The 18,723-nt window shown below is 38.9% G+C and overlaps 1 protein-coding gene across 3 annotated transcripts in view; it reads right to left on the bottom strand.

Moving 5' to 3' along the window:
- Positions 1–18,723, bottom strand: part of MOB2 (MOB kinase activator 2) — a 115,788-nt gene that overhangs the window by 52,095 nt on the left and 44,970 nt on the right. The window contains exon 1 of one of the 3 annotated variants that reach the window (XM_074841704.1): positions 9,296–9,316. The exons of the other annotated variants lie outside the window; for them this stretch is intronic. Within the exon in view, the coding sequence (XP_074697805.1) occupies positions 9,296–9,297 (2 nt within the window). The 5' untranslated portion in view covers positions 9,298–9,316. Of the gene's footprint in view, positions 1–9,295; positions 9,317–18,723 lie in introns of those variants that run through there. 3 annotated transcript variants of the gene reach the window in all.

The raw sequence follows: 18,723 nt of genomic DNA, 5'->3' as shown, positions 1-18,723 counted from the left end.
TACTGTTATCTGTGCATAGATAAGTTACAAAAATGAGCATATACTTCTATAGGTTATTCTTTAATTATTTCCAAAAGGGTCAAAATGAGCATCTTTCTATGTCCCAGCCTGAGATTTTTATTTCTTAAACACTTTTTCACATAAAACAAAGACTTTTTCCAACTAAAATATTATCAGGCATAAAGTACTACAGTTTCAGAATTACATTACAAGATTATTTTATGCTATACGCTCCACTGATCTGAGTAACTGGCTGATCAAGAGGTTACCCCAAAAAAACCATTTTATAGTTAATGTAAATACTTCTTTTCTGTAAGTCATCTGCAGCATTCACCATGAAGGCCCAGTTCCAAATCCATATTTGGGAACAGCTCTATTAATATAACGACGACTCACAGTGCAAGTTCTAATGAAATCCTCTATTTAGAAGCATTACATTTATAATACTTTCCCCATATAAGGCTTACAGTTTAAATCTTTACGCATACATTGTTAATGAATATTAAAATGCTTAAACTACTTTTGAATGCTCACACACAAAAAAACCCCCCAGAGAAAACACATGTGAGATCATAAATCTTATGCTGTAGGACAAATGCTACCAGAAGAGCCAGGCTGAATATAGGACGGCAGTTACAAAAATAATACCCACAACCTCTACAAAAGAAATGCTGTTCCCGAAGGTGAAGATTAACTCAAAAGATTGAGCATTACAGTTCTAGAAGTGGTTTGGTATTTTGCACCATACTTCCTCTATTTGGCAAATACACTGTCACCTTCTCACGTGGGGTGGACGGCATCAGAACTGTCTGAGATACATAAACGATGCCAAAATATGGTAGAATTGCTGCAAATGGTAAGTTATTGTCACCAGACAGTGAGACTACTGTCAACCCTACTGCTTACTTTCAAGACCCTCACGTTCATCGTCACTCTCCTCCTCCAGCTTTTGATGGCTCCAAACCCCTTCTCCACAGACCCTCCACCAGAGACAACAGTAAGGTAAGAGGGGTCCTTCTCAGGTGGAGCACTGGGAAGAGCACAGCAACCACAGCCTGCCCTAATGAACCTCCAAGGCATAGAGCACGCAGCAGAAATAGCGAGGAGCCCCTTCTAGCTCCACTGCTTGCTGCGTGTGGGGAAAAGGTGCTCAGCTGAAATCCTCTCCTGAGCATCTGGCTGTATCACCAGGCAGCAATGTGATGGCAAACATGGGATGCACGGGAGTGGAGGGGAAGGCTCGGGTGAAAGTATTTTATATAGGAAGCTTCTACTGTTTGTGAATAAGGACATTTGTCACATTTTGCTTGTCCTCAAGAGGCTGTTTCCCCTCTATACACACCCAGCAGTCAGAACATCCTCAGATCTCAGACTACATCCAAATGCACTACTGAAATGTCATCCCTGCATACACTGCAGTAACCCTCCTCCTCCAAAAAACAGTAAGGGGCATTTTAATGACACACAAGAAGCCACCTCACTTTGTAACTGAAGCATACTGAATGAAAATCACTGTCAGCTTCAGAAAACGGAAGAGCAAACCTGTAACTAAGTTACAAACAAGCAACGGGCTACAGCTGACCAAGAAAGTACTAAGATCACCTCGAGTCAGGCAGAGTTCAGTCAGTGCTGGGATTACATCTTGGCTTACATTTTTTGACGCCATAACACATTCTAAAGAAGACTCTCCAAAAATGGATTCCCAATCCAACAAAAACTGAAGTGGATAATCTACATTTTTGGCCTTAATCTGGTAAATCTGTGCTGTGCTCTCCAAGGATAACAGTCTGTATTGCTACCCTTAGATTTTCCCTTTTTTCATGATAGAAACTGTGGTAATTTGGGAGGACTGTAAAGCAGTTCAAACAGCTGCTTCTCCTCAGATAAGATATTTGGGTGTTCATACTACTTCTGTCTGCCAGATGAGCTATTTCAACAGGCTTTCATAAGCTATTTGTCACATCCTTTAATGCTATTTTTCCTGCAGTTGCCACAATACTTAATAAAAAAGCCTTCTGAAACAGACTTATTGTGCTCTTTCCGATTTCTACTTTTTTGGGCAAAACAAACATAAGATACTACTTTTTCTCCTTGGCTTGCTTTGCGTCACTACAAGACGGAAGCACACAAGAAAAATAAATTCTTTTTCAATTTCAGTGCTTGGCTCAAAATCAAGAGTCATTAGTTTAAAGCGGTGGCTTGAAGCAGAGGAAACAGATCCTGGGGCCAACAATATTTTATCAGTCAGTTGAGCATCCATTAATCATTAAGATATTGCTAAGTATTTTGTCCCCATCCAACTCGGATTTGTTTCAAGGCATTGGTTACTTCTGCCTTTTATTATATATAATCACCTTCATGTACACATAGTCCTGGGATGAATACAGAAAAAAAAAAAAATCTCATGGAGAGCAGAACTCAAAGAGCACTTTCAGAAGGGCCCAAGGCAGCACTAAGCAGAAGGGAGACGTCAAACTGTGTGAATGCTCAGTTAAAACACTCAACATCACACGTCAAAAACAAACTTTTCAAGAAGGTTGAGCAAGTGCTGCTCAGCAGCACAGGCACTGAGATGCTAGCTGCAAACACAGCATCTTCAAAGCTTTCACCCCTGGCAAATTTCCGAATGCACAATCTAGCTATGTTCCCTTGGCACTGAAAAATGACCCAGGAAAACATGCCACACAGCAGTTATTCAGCAGCGCAGAGTCAGGTAGGGAAATGATGAAAAGATAAAAATTATTTGATTAACATTTAAACGTTTTACTTTGTGCTACATATTTGTTTCAGCAAATAACCTCTTGGACATGCTGTTCAGTTTCCACTACCATGAGTTTGGGTTGGCTGCTGTGCGGGAGTTGCAGAGCCCACTGCTCAGTTTGAACAAGTCATCTTCAGACAGTTGTCAAAATCGCCATGCCAAGCACAAGGGAGCCAGGAGGCATCATGTGGCTCACTGACCAGGGCCATCAGAAATCCCAATTCAGGTGCAATTTTACCTAGTAGGCTGTTTATCAGTATATCCTATGATATGTGAAGCAAGGTCAGCAAGTTGCCAGCTGTCCAAAGGAGCTCTTCACTTCTACAATTGCACAGCCTACTTAATGCTGCAGTGAAGCTTTTCTACAGCGGGCATGGCCATTGCGAAGGCAAACTGGCATGGGCACGGCTCTGTCTGCACCACTACAAAGGTTATAGGAATGCGTAGGCCCATACATGATGATTCTGAAAGGCACAGGAAGCTTAGATCCCACCAAAGTTCAAGCTGCGTATTTGTTTGGGGGTGCACTGAGGTCGCATCTTGTGAAATGTTTGCTTGGATTTACATCCTTCCTTAAACTTAAGTCACTAGGAGAAAAAGAGGAAATAGATGTGTAATAAACAGTATTAGTTATCTGACGCCTTACTGGTGTGCAAAGACCTGGACTATCAGCAATTTCAAATGCTAAAGGGACAAGAGAAGACAAGAAAAAAATAGCATTTTCAAAGAGAAAAAATGATGCTGAAACAATTACAGTGCCAGTGCATTTTTCACTGTCAATAAACACAACACCAAGCAAATAAAAGGATATCTCAAGTTAAGATGACCTTCAAAAGAGATCATTTATAAAAAGAAACTTTGCAATGCAAAGAAATATAATCAGCACACTGCAGGTTAGCACAGAACAGCAAAGCTGACTTAACATTGTCAAAAGAGATGCTGGCAGGTAAGATTTCTACCTCAGTCTCAGCAAGATAAGGTAGGTCTCCTAACGCAGTGTCCTCTGATGAATCTCAGCACCAGATCCCTCCATCTGCACAAACGTATAACCATTACCTGCTTCAAAAAGCAAGAGCAAACATGCCCATGCCCAGTAAGACCTGCTCAAAGAATACCTATAAATCACTGTTTCTAAGTGAAACTCTTGATTTTATTGTGTTTCCAGTTTATATGTGTACAGTTCTTACACTAGTATCAACTGAGGTACAATGGAACAGGAGAAAGGCTAGGCAGGGAGAGCTTTTTGCTGGTATTAGGTTTGAAAACAGTTTCAAGTTATCTTAGCTCCCCTTGCAGTCTTCCTCCCCCTTTATGAGTTTACAAGTGCAGAGGCTGACCAAATCATACTCAAATTATTGTGATGACTCTTGCTACAGTTCTTCGTTTACAAGCGAAATTAAAAGAAACAAAATTTTCCTGAAAACTGGATCAAAGAGCCACAGTTTTGGGGATCACCTTATTATGTCAAATACAGAACTCTTAAAAGGAAAAGTGAGCTTCTTTATGCAAAAGATGTAAGGGTCTTCACATAACCCCTGTATCCTAGAGATTGAGCTTCTCCAATCACCCTTTTGGGTTTCCTCATCCAAGATACCAGCATCACCTGAAACAAAAACACCATCTAGAGCTTGATCAAACAATCTGCAAGAACTTAATGAGTTAGGCATGGTTTATTTACTTTTTAAGAACATCTGGGTACAGTATGTAAGAAGTTGCACTTTCATTTTAAAAGTTGAGGGTTTAAACAGAATTCTTGTTCTCCCTCACAAATGCCAAGTTACATCCTTTAATGTGAACTTACTGCAAGTTCAATAGTTCCAGTTTACAAAATAAGATTCAATACAGTAGGAAGGTGCAAAGTGACCTTTGATGTAAAGATTTCCCTCCTACTGCTCTTGATGCACAATCTCTTAGTTTTAACATTATTAAACATTTAGCATAACACCAGTTTGTCTGACTCAGAGTATACTCAAAATGTATTGCCATAGTTTGCAGTTACATCTCTGAACATGCTGATTATTTTACGGTACTCGTGTTTGGCTGTACAAACCACCTGCTTGTTTTTCTTTTCTTTTTTTTTTTTTTTTAAGAGAAGCTCACAGTTTTCATGCACTGTAACGAGTAATCCCGCCGTAACTATGCCCCTGCCATATGCAGGTACCTGCTGCAGCAGCAGCACTTGTATTTGCCTTACAACATTCCACCCCAATGAGCTCCCCTCTCCTCAAGTGACCTGTGCAACAGGGTGCTGCTCCACCTGACAAGTGGAACATGCTGTCCCAAACAAAACCCCCTAAAGATCAAAACGAGCCTTTCTGCTGACATGCCAAAAGTTTAGGCTAAACAGGAAAACATACTTGAAGCTCTTTTTCCATTACCTTGCATTATTAAACCATCTAGGCAAGAGATAAACATAAAAGGAATTTCTTTAATTAGATAAATTCACTCCTCAGCATCTGTTGTTTAGTAGAGCAAAGCACATCAGCATGTTAGAATCAGATAATACTGGAGTCTCCCACAAACTCAGTTGAAGCTTCTTTTTCATGCAAGCATTTGGGTGCCACTGGTTTTAACTCACTGTAATACAACACTTCCAGTTAAATGCTTGCTGTAAAATGTAATGCCAGGTATGCACTGGACCACAAGTGAAATTCCTTAAAATGATTATGCAGCATCTTACAAGTTAGAACAAGGCAGAACAGATGTACAGGGTAATCTTGCACAACCTATTTCCCTGAAGTTCTATACCATACATTCATTTTTAATAAACCTCAAATCAATTAAAGATCATGCTTCCTGTGACTAAAACATAAAAACTCCTTTAACATAAGCAGTTTCCATTACATTTTGCATTTCTGCACCATTTCTTAAATGACACTCCAAATTAAAATCAAAAAATTAAATTCTCAGAGGGTGAAAAACCTCTGCAAAGAAACAAGTTAATGCTAATATATTCTTAACCTCTATCTACTACAAACTCAATCCCATTGAGTGACAAACTCATTTTACAGCTTAAAACCAAATACCATAATAGAGTAACTTTCAATTTTGTTTGATTTTGTGTGCAGTCAGATAATGGAATTTTTATTACAGTTATAAAAAAAAAGTTAAGGATAAGCCAGGAAGATGCTAGCACCCATCTACTTTGCCATTAAAAAACCTAATCCAAATCAAATCTAAACATTTTTAAAAATCAAATTTAAACATATGTTGGCAAAGCAAAGGACCCTTCTAAGTGGCACCGTGCAAGCCAGTGCAGGCAAAACCAGTGCAGACCAGCTAAACAACACTGCCAAAGTATTTCCTATCTGATCTGCTTGCAGCCCTGTTTGCCTCTCTCTTGTGCAGAGATTGCCAATCAAGTGCACAATGGACCAGGAGTTTAAAGCAACTAGGCAGTTTTGGGCTAGTCTGCACACTTGCACTCTGAACTATACCTGGGCTTTTCAGGAATGCAGCACTAAGCCAACTGTACCGTGAAGCACTTCTCACAACGCTTACTCATTACAGAAGGTTAAAAGCAGCAGCAGCAAAGTAAAATGACATTCCAAGACTTAACACCTTTCTTCATTTGTGAAGTCACCTGCCAGGTACTAACTAATAAACAGTTAACACAGTGCCACAGAAGTACAAGTCCTCTTCAGCTCAGGTATGCTGTGCTGTCAAATAAAAATTACATCATATGAAGACATACAAGAATCTGCTTTAGTAAAATCAAATGCAATTAGAAAAGAAACACTTTCACATGATTTTTCTCTATTTTCAATTATTACAAAAATATTCCTTAAAAAAGAAATACCTAGTTCGTTATCTGCTTTCCAGTAACGGTATATTCTCTGTTACTGAGAGACTTTAACAGCAGAGAAGAAAAATCAGTATTTTTAATACCACAAAACTGGTAAAGTAACTCAGTAGTTTTATGACTTGAAACTACTTAAACTGATTTTTTTAGACTGACTAAATTTAAAGACATTTGTATTCCCTATCAGGGAGCATCATATTAAATAAGTTTCACTCTTGTTCATATCAAAAACACGATGGGGTGTTTTCTGGCAAATGCTTAAAATAATTACTACAGGCAGCTCTTTGGGAATTACACACTTCCTAATGCTTTGGTGGTGTTACTGAGCAGATCCACCTCATTTTGACATACAGACAACTCTAACCTGCCCCCACCAAATGCACACACTTTAAAAGCAAATCTAACAAAATGCAGAAGAAAGCAAGCTAAATAAGCTGCGTATTTCATATGCCGTGATCCTCTGCTCTTTTTAAGACAGAAGACTCGGTCATTACTTCACGTACCCTGAGAGTAGAAAGAAAAAGGCTTCCATTTTCACGTGGTTTTAATGATGATGATTCAAAAAGAGGATGCAGGCTTTTTCTTACCCATTCAGCGTGTATGAACCATTCCTCTTGAGTCTCATACTTGCAGATAAGAATCTTAGGAAAAAATCCAGAATGAGGTGGTTTGTCCTCTGCTAGACCAGAATACAGGCACCTGTTTGGTGGTTGCGCTTTTTGTTCACCAGGGGATCTCTTTCCTGTTTCTGAGTCATCAGTGAGGAACAATGCAAAACTGCCACCAGAGCCACTTAGCAGGAAGCCAGAGGAAACTGCTTGCAGCCAAACAAGAGTCTGGAGGTGTAAAATCTTCCCAACACACCTCTGACAAAATCTTGGAGCCCACCAAGGAAAAGCGGCAAAAATTCACGGGGAAGAGGTTTTTATAAAATACCTTAACAGCTCCCTGCACGTGCAAGAATAAATCTTGTAGAAAGCTGTATTTTATTGGCGAGCTGCTCCTCTTCCAATTAGTCTGAAAGCAGCTTCAGATCTATTCCCTCCTTCTCATGAGCCCTGCTGGGACTACCACTCAAGTATTCAGCACTACCCTCAGAGCACAAGGCAACTAAACAATAAACCCTAAACAACAAATATTCAGACTTTTCCACATTTTTTCTCCCTCTAATATCAAGTTGGAAATTACACATGTGGAAAGGGACACACAATTAGTAGGTAAAAGGTTTATTTTCTTTGTAGAAAGTTAAAAACAGGCAGATCCAAAGTCACGCTTGAATGCTGCAGAGAAAAAATATCCTTTAGTCCAGTCCTGGGCAGGCTGCCCTGCATAAATCACACAATCACACTGTCTCCGATGAGGCTGTTTTCCTTCCCTTTCTGTTCACCCTACCATTCCCTGATAGCTGTGAACTGAACAGCTGCACAGCTTAATGGCTGGACCAAAGGGATGAACCCACCCTACAAAGCAAAAATTACTCCAGATAATTGTTGATCATTTACTGTCTGTGAGCAAATTGACACTGACTCAGGTAATAAATCACATGAAAAACGTTTTTAACAACGAATGTTGAAATGACTGTCACTTGTGGCCTAGGTGAAACCAGGATATTGGAAAAACTGCACGCTAGCCAAATAAAAGATCACTACCTGAACAGAGGGAAGGAATGGGTAGTGTCCCACAGAACTCTGACCCGAGTACATTATTCTGTATTTTAATGGCCCAAATATCTAAAGACAGTATGTTTGTCAAGCTGACTTTTCTTTCATTTTGATCCCATTTTTGCATTTTTCTTTCAGATTTGTCATCTGAAAAATCAACAGTTCTAGAAAAACAGCCTAAAAAATAGGAGAATTGCTTAGTTTCTTTCTAGGAGCCTGAAATTACAGGTATACTTGATTACACCTAACTATATACTTGAATGATTAGACCACAAATGTTGAGAGAAAAAAAGGTGACAGTGAATTACAGGCTGAAGAAATCAACAATGTCATACTGTTGATAAAAGTCAATGAGACTGAGCTGTACAAATATGTTGCATCTGCAAGATACAAGCCAATTCTCAGCATCTGTCAGGCCTCACCTGGAATACCATGCCCAACCCTTGGTACCCTAGTTGAAGGACAGATGTAGAATTAGCTGGAGCCCAGAGAGCACCAAGAAGAATATTATCTACATCACAGATGAGAAAACTGAGGGAAGAAAACAAGATAATACTTTCCAAGAATGTAGAACACTGGTGTAAAGAGAAAGGAAACAAAATGTTCTTCCTGCTCTATCCATCACAAAGGGACTTGAATTAAGCAAGAAGCTAACCAGGTTAGATTATTTTTTTTCCAAGACTTTTTTTGTTTAAGTATGGGAATTGATTCCAGAGTCTCCAATATTGCAGGCCTTTGAGATGATCTTGCTCCAGAGCTGGGGACTGACAAGGTGACCTCTTTAAGTGTTTCTCATTCCTAGCTTTCTATGATTTGCCCCCATTACTAGCTGGAAGAAAGAAAGAAAATTGTGCTGTGTAACCACATGAGGCAAACTAGCTCAAGTCAAACCAGACTACAGCACGCTTTAGATTTTTTTTTCCTCAAAATAAGTTACACTGGCCAGGACTAATAGGTCCAATACATTACCACCACAGTGGTAGCAGCCCTCTGCTTTTATCATATACATCATGGGAAAGAATTATACTTAATGTTTTTCTCAACCATCAACTTTGCAAAGATCCTACCTACATGCTGGCTGGCTCCAAGGCCTGATCCTTCCAGCGGCTATGGTCGGGCCCCGCTGTCCCTCAGGAGTGAGTGAAGATTCACTAGGCCACAGAAGAGCTAGAAGTTAGGTCCCTGCAGGCAGCTACCTCCCAGCGCTGGATAAAGCAGACACACATTCTTGGAAGCTTATCAAAGAAAACCAGAATGATTTATTTGGTTAATAATTTAGAGAAGAAAAAATAGTTAAAAGCTAATAAATCAAAAATTTTACATAAAGATCATCTCTAACCACTCTGCAAACTCAGAATCAAGTGAAAACTTGAACTCAATTTTCTTCTTAGAAGCCAAGATTTCTGGAGAGGTGGTCTTAAACCCAGGCTCAGAGTAAATCTGGCATGTCTTCAGTTTTAACTGAAATAAATCACGCCCCACTGAAAAGATGCATATGGCAGTATAATTAAAGCACATACAACACTTTTTTTAGGGGGTATCTATTAATTTGCATTGGAAGCGCACCAGCAATATGGAACACGGGAGCTATCAGGAGGTGGTGTCTGATGACTATTACCTAGTAGCAATTGACTACTATTGTAAACTGGAGAATCACAATTTTTGTAATTTTAAAAAAAAGCAGACCTTCCCACGGCTTTTTTAAGCTCCTTTCTGGATGAAAAATATAAGTGAGGTACCCACGGATTTTCTGAGCATTTCGTTTTTACCGGCTACTTAATTTCTTAAAAATAAAATTTCAGTATTCTGTTGCTGCAAGCAGCTGTTGTTTTTTCCAAACTCTACTTCTGCCTAAAGACATCAATTCTTTTTTCTTTTTCACTCCCCCATGCTCTTTCAGGGATTACAGCAGCACAAGGGTATGTGTTCTTTAACATCTCCATCTGAAAACTATTATAGGAAACCAGCAACTAAATATAAACTGTCCAATCGCAGACAGAGCCAGCCACATTGATGCTGGGATCCCAAAATGCTATCATGGACAAAAGAACTTACCACAGAAACACTGCTAAAAACCTACTTGACAACACAACTCCTTCAGAAACAATGAATTCCTGATTCACAGAGGTCTTCTGGAGAAATGTGTTTGGTTAACAAAGATAAAAAACACCTTATTTTTAGTCAACATGAAAATAAAAGACTATAAACTTGCTGAAGTAGGCGACTCTATGGTGAGGCAATATGCTATACACATTATCTCCTGCAGGATTTTCAATTAGCTGCACCTAAAGAAATCCTTTTCGCCTCTCTCTCCCTACACGTACGCATTCCAGAGAGCACAGACAAGCTGAATCATCATTACTGTGGTGAAAACACATGGGAGGAGGGAAAACATCTTTATGTCTCCTTAAGATCCCTTCTGACAAATAAAGCATTCTTACAGCCCACTTCTCTTTTATTCCATTCCCCAAGCAAAATCCATAAACTTTAGCATGGATTATTTGTTCCCAGGCTAAACATTCATCCAATTACTGCTCTGCTTCTGAGGGGAATTTCAACAGGACTATTTGGCCCAGTTATTCTGGACGTTAGCTCAAAATACAGTTCTTTAGATAACAGAAATTAGTATGGATGATTTATCATTTTCAACAGTCTCCCTGCCACTCTGTGCTTTGACAAAAGCACTAAAAGATCTCTGTTTCAATTGCGATTAAAAAAAAAAATCTCCGTTTAATAAGGAAACGTACATGTTAAGTAAAGCGCTGGGTACAGAAGAGAATAGCTAGTCCTCTACTACTTGGAAAGACTTACAGTACACTCAGAGCTTAATTATTCATCCAGGGAGAGTTTTGCATATGAATGAACCATCTTTCTACATCTAAAAAGAAACACTCACTAGCAACCTCAGTTCTCCACATCTGGTCAGGAAAGAGAGGAGCCAGTGTGCCCATATGTACCCTATTTTCCAGAGCCATGGCTTTTTCACAAGTGGTAAAGTAACTTCTACAGCATTTAGTGTTATTTTATACACGTATCCTTGACCTATTGCCTCCAATGTTTTTGAAAAATCTATCTGAATTTGTCCCGCTATTGAAGTGAACAATTTACTCCCTTTCTTCTAGAAAATACCCACTAACCTAATGCTTAACCTTCTTGCACCATAACTTGCACTGAAGGGCTGGCCAAGTCAATTCCCAAGTAAGCAATGAAACACTGAATTGTTACAAGAAACAGATTTGAGTCTACTTTTTTGGTCTGATTATACATTTTACATTACTTTATATTAGTTCATGTATCACACAGGCACAAAACAGTGGGGTCAGTCAGGTTCATTTTACTTCTCCTTAACTACTTAACTAATTCCGGCTTAGTTTAAACACCAATCTTAAAAAAAGGAGCTTACAGGTCAATATCAATTGTTGCTGGGTAAGGAATGAAAAAGAGGAGAACTGGAAGATTGACTCAGACATAGCTGGGAATAAATGTTTTCCCCAAATTCTTCTAATTCATTCTGCACATAAAGATAGTGCTACCTCAGCTTCAGAGCTGAAGAGTTTTCTTTGCCAAAGCTGTAAAGAAATCCCATTTCAGTGGGGGTTTTGGCTTAGTATGGAAAAGAAGAAAAAACCCTGTGTGGAGACACTACAATGGTCAATATACAAGTGAAAGCCGTTATCACATTCCTTATGCACAAACAGAAAGCCGTAACACATAGGGTTTTTAATTTGCTTTTTAAGAGATTTTTTTTTTAAAATGAATACAACAGCCAGTCCTGATTTAAGGCAAAGATGACAGCAGCACTGAAAGGGTTATTGCAAGCACTTCATAATAAGCAAAACAGGACAGTGTGGAGAAAGTTACAGAACTGAAATAACAGAAAAGCAATCCGCCTGGAAACGGAAAAGGGTGGGTGAGCAGTCTCTACTGGACAAGGGCAAAAGCCAGGGTTATAAATTTAGAAAAAAATACACACCCACACAAAACTTCTCAAGTAAGAGGATGAGGGGGGGAAAAAAAAAAAAACAACACAAAAACAAAAAAACCCATACAACATTTTACAAGGCCTTTATATAAATTTTGCCTAATCATTCTTAATGGACATCTGCCCATGGCTTAGTACAGGAAAGACCAAGCTTTCAGCATGTGCCAAACTGTCTGAAACACAAACCTTTGGCACACTGCCTGCTTTGATCCCCCACTTTCGGCAGTTTCCTGGAGGTAGGTTTACAGCAAATGAACACGGACAGATCGCTCTTTGGAAGGGCTGTCCAAAAGAGTTAACGTAATGCAAGTTTGGTATCAGAATTCACAGCGCTCGATTGCATTCTTTTTAACTTAGCTTAAATGATTTCTAGGTTTTAAAAACAGAAGCAGCTAAGACAGAATTTAATAATCAGTTTCAGTATTACAGAGAGGTACTTACACAGGGTTAACAAAGTACTGTGGCAAAATAAATTTTTCAGTGAGAGGTGAAAGTTTCCCTGCTTCACACAAATAGGCCACGTGGACAACAGTTATTTATATAACTGTGGCAAATGGCTGAAGAGCATGAAGACCCCCATTCAGATCAGCCCCCAAAACTTTGTCCATCTCAAAGGAAGGCTCATAAAGTAACATAATAAATAGTAAGAGAAGATTGATGTTCTTGGCAAGAGCTGCAAGCAGGTAATTTAGGGCAGGCACTGCCCCTTAAGTCCAAGAACAGGAAACAACTGTATGACTTACCAAAATGCCCCACCCAGTAAGTCCCAGTCGGTATAAAAGTCTCTGCTGCAAAATTTAGCTAATGATACAATCCAGGAGAAGTCTGGAAGTACCACAGAGGGAGAACAGGAGAGAAATTTCTGAGAAAGAGACTTTAGCTAAAATTAACTACACACGATCAGGCACGTACAAATCCCTGAAGCTTATAAAACAAGCAGAAAGAAAAAGTAGTTACATTTTCTACTGCACAAGCTGCTTCTGTCCTTTTTTTTTTAAATTTAGCTAAGTGGTCTCCCACTAAGGTGCTAAAAGCTACAAGCCATTTTTGTACTAAAAAATTTTAAAACTAGATTGGTTTTGTTAATAGTGACACAGTTCCCAGATTCCAATACAGAAAGCTGGTATTCCACAAGTAAAACTTGTTATATAGGACCTTTTACAAAGGAAAGTAAATTCTTTAAATATTAAAAAAGGGCTGTAGTTTTGGTCAAATACAGAACGAATCATTAAAAACAAGAGGTATCAGGAAATACAATTGGTTAATAATGGTGTAAATTTTATAAGACAGACTGCATGTCATACATAGCTTAGTGAGTACAACGGGTAGCAAGATATACAACTATGTGCTCAGTCATTAAATTATTTTTAATTTGAAACAAATGAAAAGTGTCAGGCCACCCCTCTCTGAATCTCCTTTTGAACTTGATTATAAGCTTGCTCTTGCACATCCTCCCCAGTGTCCTCAAAGATTCATTCATCTCTTCCATTACTACTACCCTTGTCACTGCACGGGCAGCACGATGGGACTGAATGCTCTTCTCACACTAGTCCTCTCGCACAGACTGAACGCTCCTCTTGCACTAGGGTAAAGGAAATTCACTTAAGTCCCAAGTTTAGACTGCAGATGCAGATTCTTATTGCTAAACATTCTAAATTTAATGAAACTATTTAACATTTGCACCTGCAAGAGACGACAAACCTGGCAGCCGCTAAGTTGTTCTTTTGCAGTTCCTAATTCAGATGGGTCTGAAAGAGGTGTGCAAAATGCTTACTTGGGAAGGGAAACACTGATCAGCTCTCTGCAATGCAGTATCCAGTACAAATCTAAACAAATCCATGGAATATAGTTGGCTTTGACCAAAGCAATTACATGTGGGAAAAGGGGCTTGTGAGAAGTGGGGTTGCAGGGTAGGACACCAAAGATGAGCAAAAAACCCTGTAAAGCCAAACACATATTACAGAAAGACTACTACAATCAGAAGCTTTAAACTAATCTATCAGTTGCTGACTGGTATGAAAAGAGGAGAAAAGTGGAGAACTGAACATTTCAGAATAAATTCTGATCATAAAAATTATCATCCTGCATTTGTAGAGTCACTTATCAGACATGCTTTATGTGATACACCTTCAAAGAGAATTGACTATCTCAAAACAAATAAATACAAAATTATTTTTGCAGATTAAGCTGTACTTCTGTATTAACGCACATAATGAAATAGCTCCTCTGAAATTAAATGCAGAGTGAAAAACACTGTGAGCGTCAATGGCAAAGGCAACAACATAAATAATTTGAACACTGGCTTTTAAGGTGATCCTAACAAAGCCCTTGCCAAATTGGACTTCAGCTGTTGTTATTCACATTTTTGCAAGACCCTAAGTGTTCAACCAAAAAAGTCTTTGTAGATGAATTCCAGGCATAACCCTCATCATCCATCCTTCAAAGAAAGGCTAGAATACTTCACCCCAGTCAGAGTCTGGACCTCATATCTGAGGACATCAGAACACTAACTAACATTTATATAGCACTTTTGGAAACTCTTACAGCGCTCTGGAAGAAAGCCCTCAATCCCTGCAACCTGTGTCATCTCAGTGATTGTTAGAGTGGAAAAACCCAGGAGGAAATGGCTATAAAGTGGAGCAGATAAAAGGAAACGGTTTGGAAACAGAATCAAAAAGCTCAGTGCTGTTTCTTTCTACATTACTGAGGGTAAAACACCATCTGTACGGTGCATTTTCATTGTATTAGCTAAGGCACAGCAGTGAAAGTAAAACTCTGGTAAGGCCAGAGTAGTGGACTTTCAATAACAGATCTCTGGTAGCTATAAATGCTAGACTGCCCAATACTTAAACAGTTTAAGGCCAGGAATAAATAATCTCCTACATCTACCAGTTAGCTGATGTCTTCCACTTTGGTATCTCCTTTTCCCAAAGTGTAAAATGACAATAACACCACTTCAGGAAGCACTTGGACAGCCAGAAACTGAGAAGATACAAAAGCAAAAGACTAGGATTTAGGAGTCAAAGTGACTCACTTAAAGCCAAGCACCAAATGAAAAACAGTAGACCTCAGCTCTCAATTCAAACCTCACTGCTTAGGCCTCATGCCTTTCAAAATACCTCTTACATGAGATAGAAGCTGCATTTCAGTTCTGAATGACTGCCCTTCTTTCTCTCATCTGCACACACATACTTTCTCTAAGGATTTTTGTTGAACATGGTGCTCAGCTCTCAAAGCAACATTGTAGGCAAAGCCTAGTTACTAGATTCTTACTTTAGACATGACAATTCTCAAGTCAGAAAATAAAATTTAAAAATTGTACACCCACCACTAAATTTCATCCAAACTTTGCACAACTGCTGCCTGGCCACATTTCTGGTTTTATAGACTTCCACTGAGAAGTAGCCCATCTAGCTTATGCAATGGGAAAACCTACTATCCAAGGCAAGCCCTAACTCCTCACTCACATTATGTATCCCATCCCTATATGCAGTCTTATGTCTGAAAAATGTTGAGCCTAGAAAGCTGATCTTAAATGCCTTCAGAGATACAGCCATATAATACTTCAGTAGCCAACAGGTGATCTGGGAGAACAAAGCAAAACAATCGTACTTTGGGAATGAAACCTTTTCTTCCTGGATGGAGTAACTCAACATTAAAAGCAGAATTTCTAAGTTACCACCAGAATTTTTATGCTTTTACTGTGCTATTACCTAGAAGGACAACTTAAGGGGAGTTACTCACCTTGCTGCAAAGACCCAGGTCAGATGAGAAAACCAGTTTTCAACTGAAAACTGAATAACGAACTCAGTTGGCTCAAACACACTGTTTAGGGTCATGGTCAGAGTTGTTAGTTTGCATTCATGATTCAGCAGAATTAATTCAAAAGCCAATCATTAAACCCACCCTAAGCTTAATTTTAGATGCCCAACAGATAGGCAAAAGAGTACAAAAGAAAGCCTGCACAGCAAGTTGAGAAGGGGGAATTCTCCTTAGATGCTCTTCTGGAATATCTATTATTTATCTAATGTTTTATTATTGTTGTTATTGTTATTATTTACCTATTTATTTTGTTTCAATTTTGAATCCAAGTTTACATAATTTTGCTTAAAGTTACTAAGCTACAGTAATAAAAGCAGTCTTGCCTACAATGCTGTGACCAGGACACACGCAAAAGCTGTACTAATTAGCATACAATTTTCAAAGGTCAGTGATCACATCATTAGCCAGTCCATTTATATCTCTGCAATGTGGAGTATTCTCCAATTTTACAGTGAAACAGGACAAAAATGGATTAAATTGCTTAGGGTCAAATAGTACAGTGTGTTGCTGAGTAAGAGTTTAAACTCTCCAGTAGCCTGAGTGGCTCCTAATGGGCCATTTTCACACTGTGCCCTTGTCTAGCTGACAGATGTTTAAAGAGATAGACCAAGCTTATCTACAAAGAAGTGTTGACATTCACTTATATTGTAAATCTCATTTCTCTACCTTAAAAAAAGGGCCAATTAGCAAAAAAGTCTGTATCTTCAGTGTCAGATAATTTAAAAGTAAAAGCATAATCAGCGCCTATACCGGTCATGTCTAGAAGCAAAACAAAAAAATACTAACATGCAGTACAGGTCCTAAAACTGCTTCTAGTTCAGTAATCAAAACTTTAAAAAGTATAGAGTCAGAGCAACTTTTAAGGGATATCACCAGTGTAATAAATAGGGGTGTTTTCCCCCTGGATATTAGCCACATGGTAGGTATCCAAAAAGATGCTAAAGTGATTTTGGGCACGCAGTGTCAAGCAAGTCAAGTTTCAAAATGCAACAGTTAAAGACTGCAGGCCTTAAAGCAGCCTTGTTGCACAGATGGATTGTAAACCCTCAGTTTCAGTACGGTACATGAGCATCTTTACGGTGGCATTTGCTCTGCTAACCGAGACAAGCAAGCGAGGCAGAGAGGACTGCTGGGTTCAGCTCCGGGTGATCAAAGAAGGAAACCTCTAATAACTGGAAACCTTTCTGCCTACAGCAGAGCTGGCACTTCTTCCCCTACCTATCCAGCTTTCTCCTTATCTGTAATGTGCACCCATACTCACTCTATGATTGTATTTAACCTTTATATTGTACTCCCCTTCACACCTGCCCTTCAAGCTCCTGTGCCAGCACAGCATCCTTCAGTTTGAAGGGGCCAACCCGCATCTCTTTCTCCCAGCTAGTCCAAATTTCTTAAGAAAAAAAAAGAAAAATCTTTAAAAAGGTTAGCAGAGCTCTCCATTTCTGATTAAATTCAATCCCAGGGAGTCACCAGAACAGATACTGAGCTGATTGCTGCATTCCCAGAACAGCTGTTCAGTCATGTTGAAAACATCAAATGAGCATCATGCTTTAACCCCACACATTATTTGCAAATCAACTTGCACACCAACAGCTGAAACTCCACTTCTTATTTTAAAACTTGGGCTAGATCATCATTCAGATAATCATTCCTGTTCTATTTTTTCCTTCTGACAAATAATTCAATGAAAAATTACACTCTTGATACCACCAGACTCTCCACATCCTAGTACAATAATGGATTATCTGCTTGTTTTAAAAACAAAAAACTCACTATATTGCCATAAAATAAGATAAAGCTCAGCTCAGAGCAGTGAAAGCTAGAAAAGGATATTATTGTACTTTTGCTGTTAACCTTTTAAAAACATACCCATTTGAAGTTTAAATGATGGAAAGCTTTATTCTTCATAAGTGGTGAAAAACCAAGGTTCTTCAGTTTTCTATGAATCATTACCAGGGCACGAGCCAGTTTTGGTCCTATACCAGGCATAACAGTTCTTATAAAGCTTTGCTGCACGTTGTCAGCATTTTTCCCACAGCATTTCATTTTTCTCATACACTGCACTTACGTAACAATATATACCACAGAATTTGGATAATCAAGTGAGATGCATTATCTCTACCTCTGAAGTTGCAAGTGCCAAATAAACGATTTTCAAGAACCTACAAAACACTATAAATCCAGAGCCAGAGTCCTCACCTCACCCTTTGCCTCTTCCAGTCTCCCCTGTCTCCTAAAGAGTGATTGATATTTTACACTCATGACCAGATTTAGGGAATGCCACTGCAGCACTTGGACATTTGTTAATCCAGGTCACCATTTTTTAACTTACTGACCAAGATAATTTCAAGTCCACATACTACAAGGATTTTACCCCACACATTAGAACCAAGCTTACTTTCAAAGCCATCTTTTCCTTCTCTTCCACCCCTAGTGTACATATTTTGGTGCAATCACACAAAAACCAATTGCTTCCGTTACATGTATCACTGACCAGCAAACATGTTATTGCAGAGACTCCATGACAACAAAGATAGTTCATACTATGGGTCAGGAATAAAGCAATAATGTGCTATAAAAAAGCATATGCATCTGTGTTTACATTAATCTTTTAACATAAAGTTCCACCTTTCACCTGCAGGTACTTTAACAAAATTTTGCTCCTCAAAAACTCTATGATAAGTTTCACAAACTC

Source organism: Strix aluco, chromosome 16 (genome assembly GCF_031877795.1).
Source record: "Strix aluco isolate bStrAlu1 chromosome 16, bStrAlu1.hap1, whole genome shotgun sequence".
Classification (NCBI taxonomy): Eukaryota; Metazoa; Chordata; class Aves; order Strigiformes; family Strigidae; genus Strix; species Strix aluco.
The sequence above is the reverse complement of the archived record's forward strand: the minus strand, read 5'-3'. Positions and strand labels throughout refer to the sequence as shown.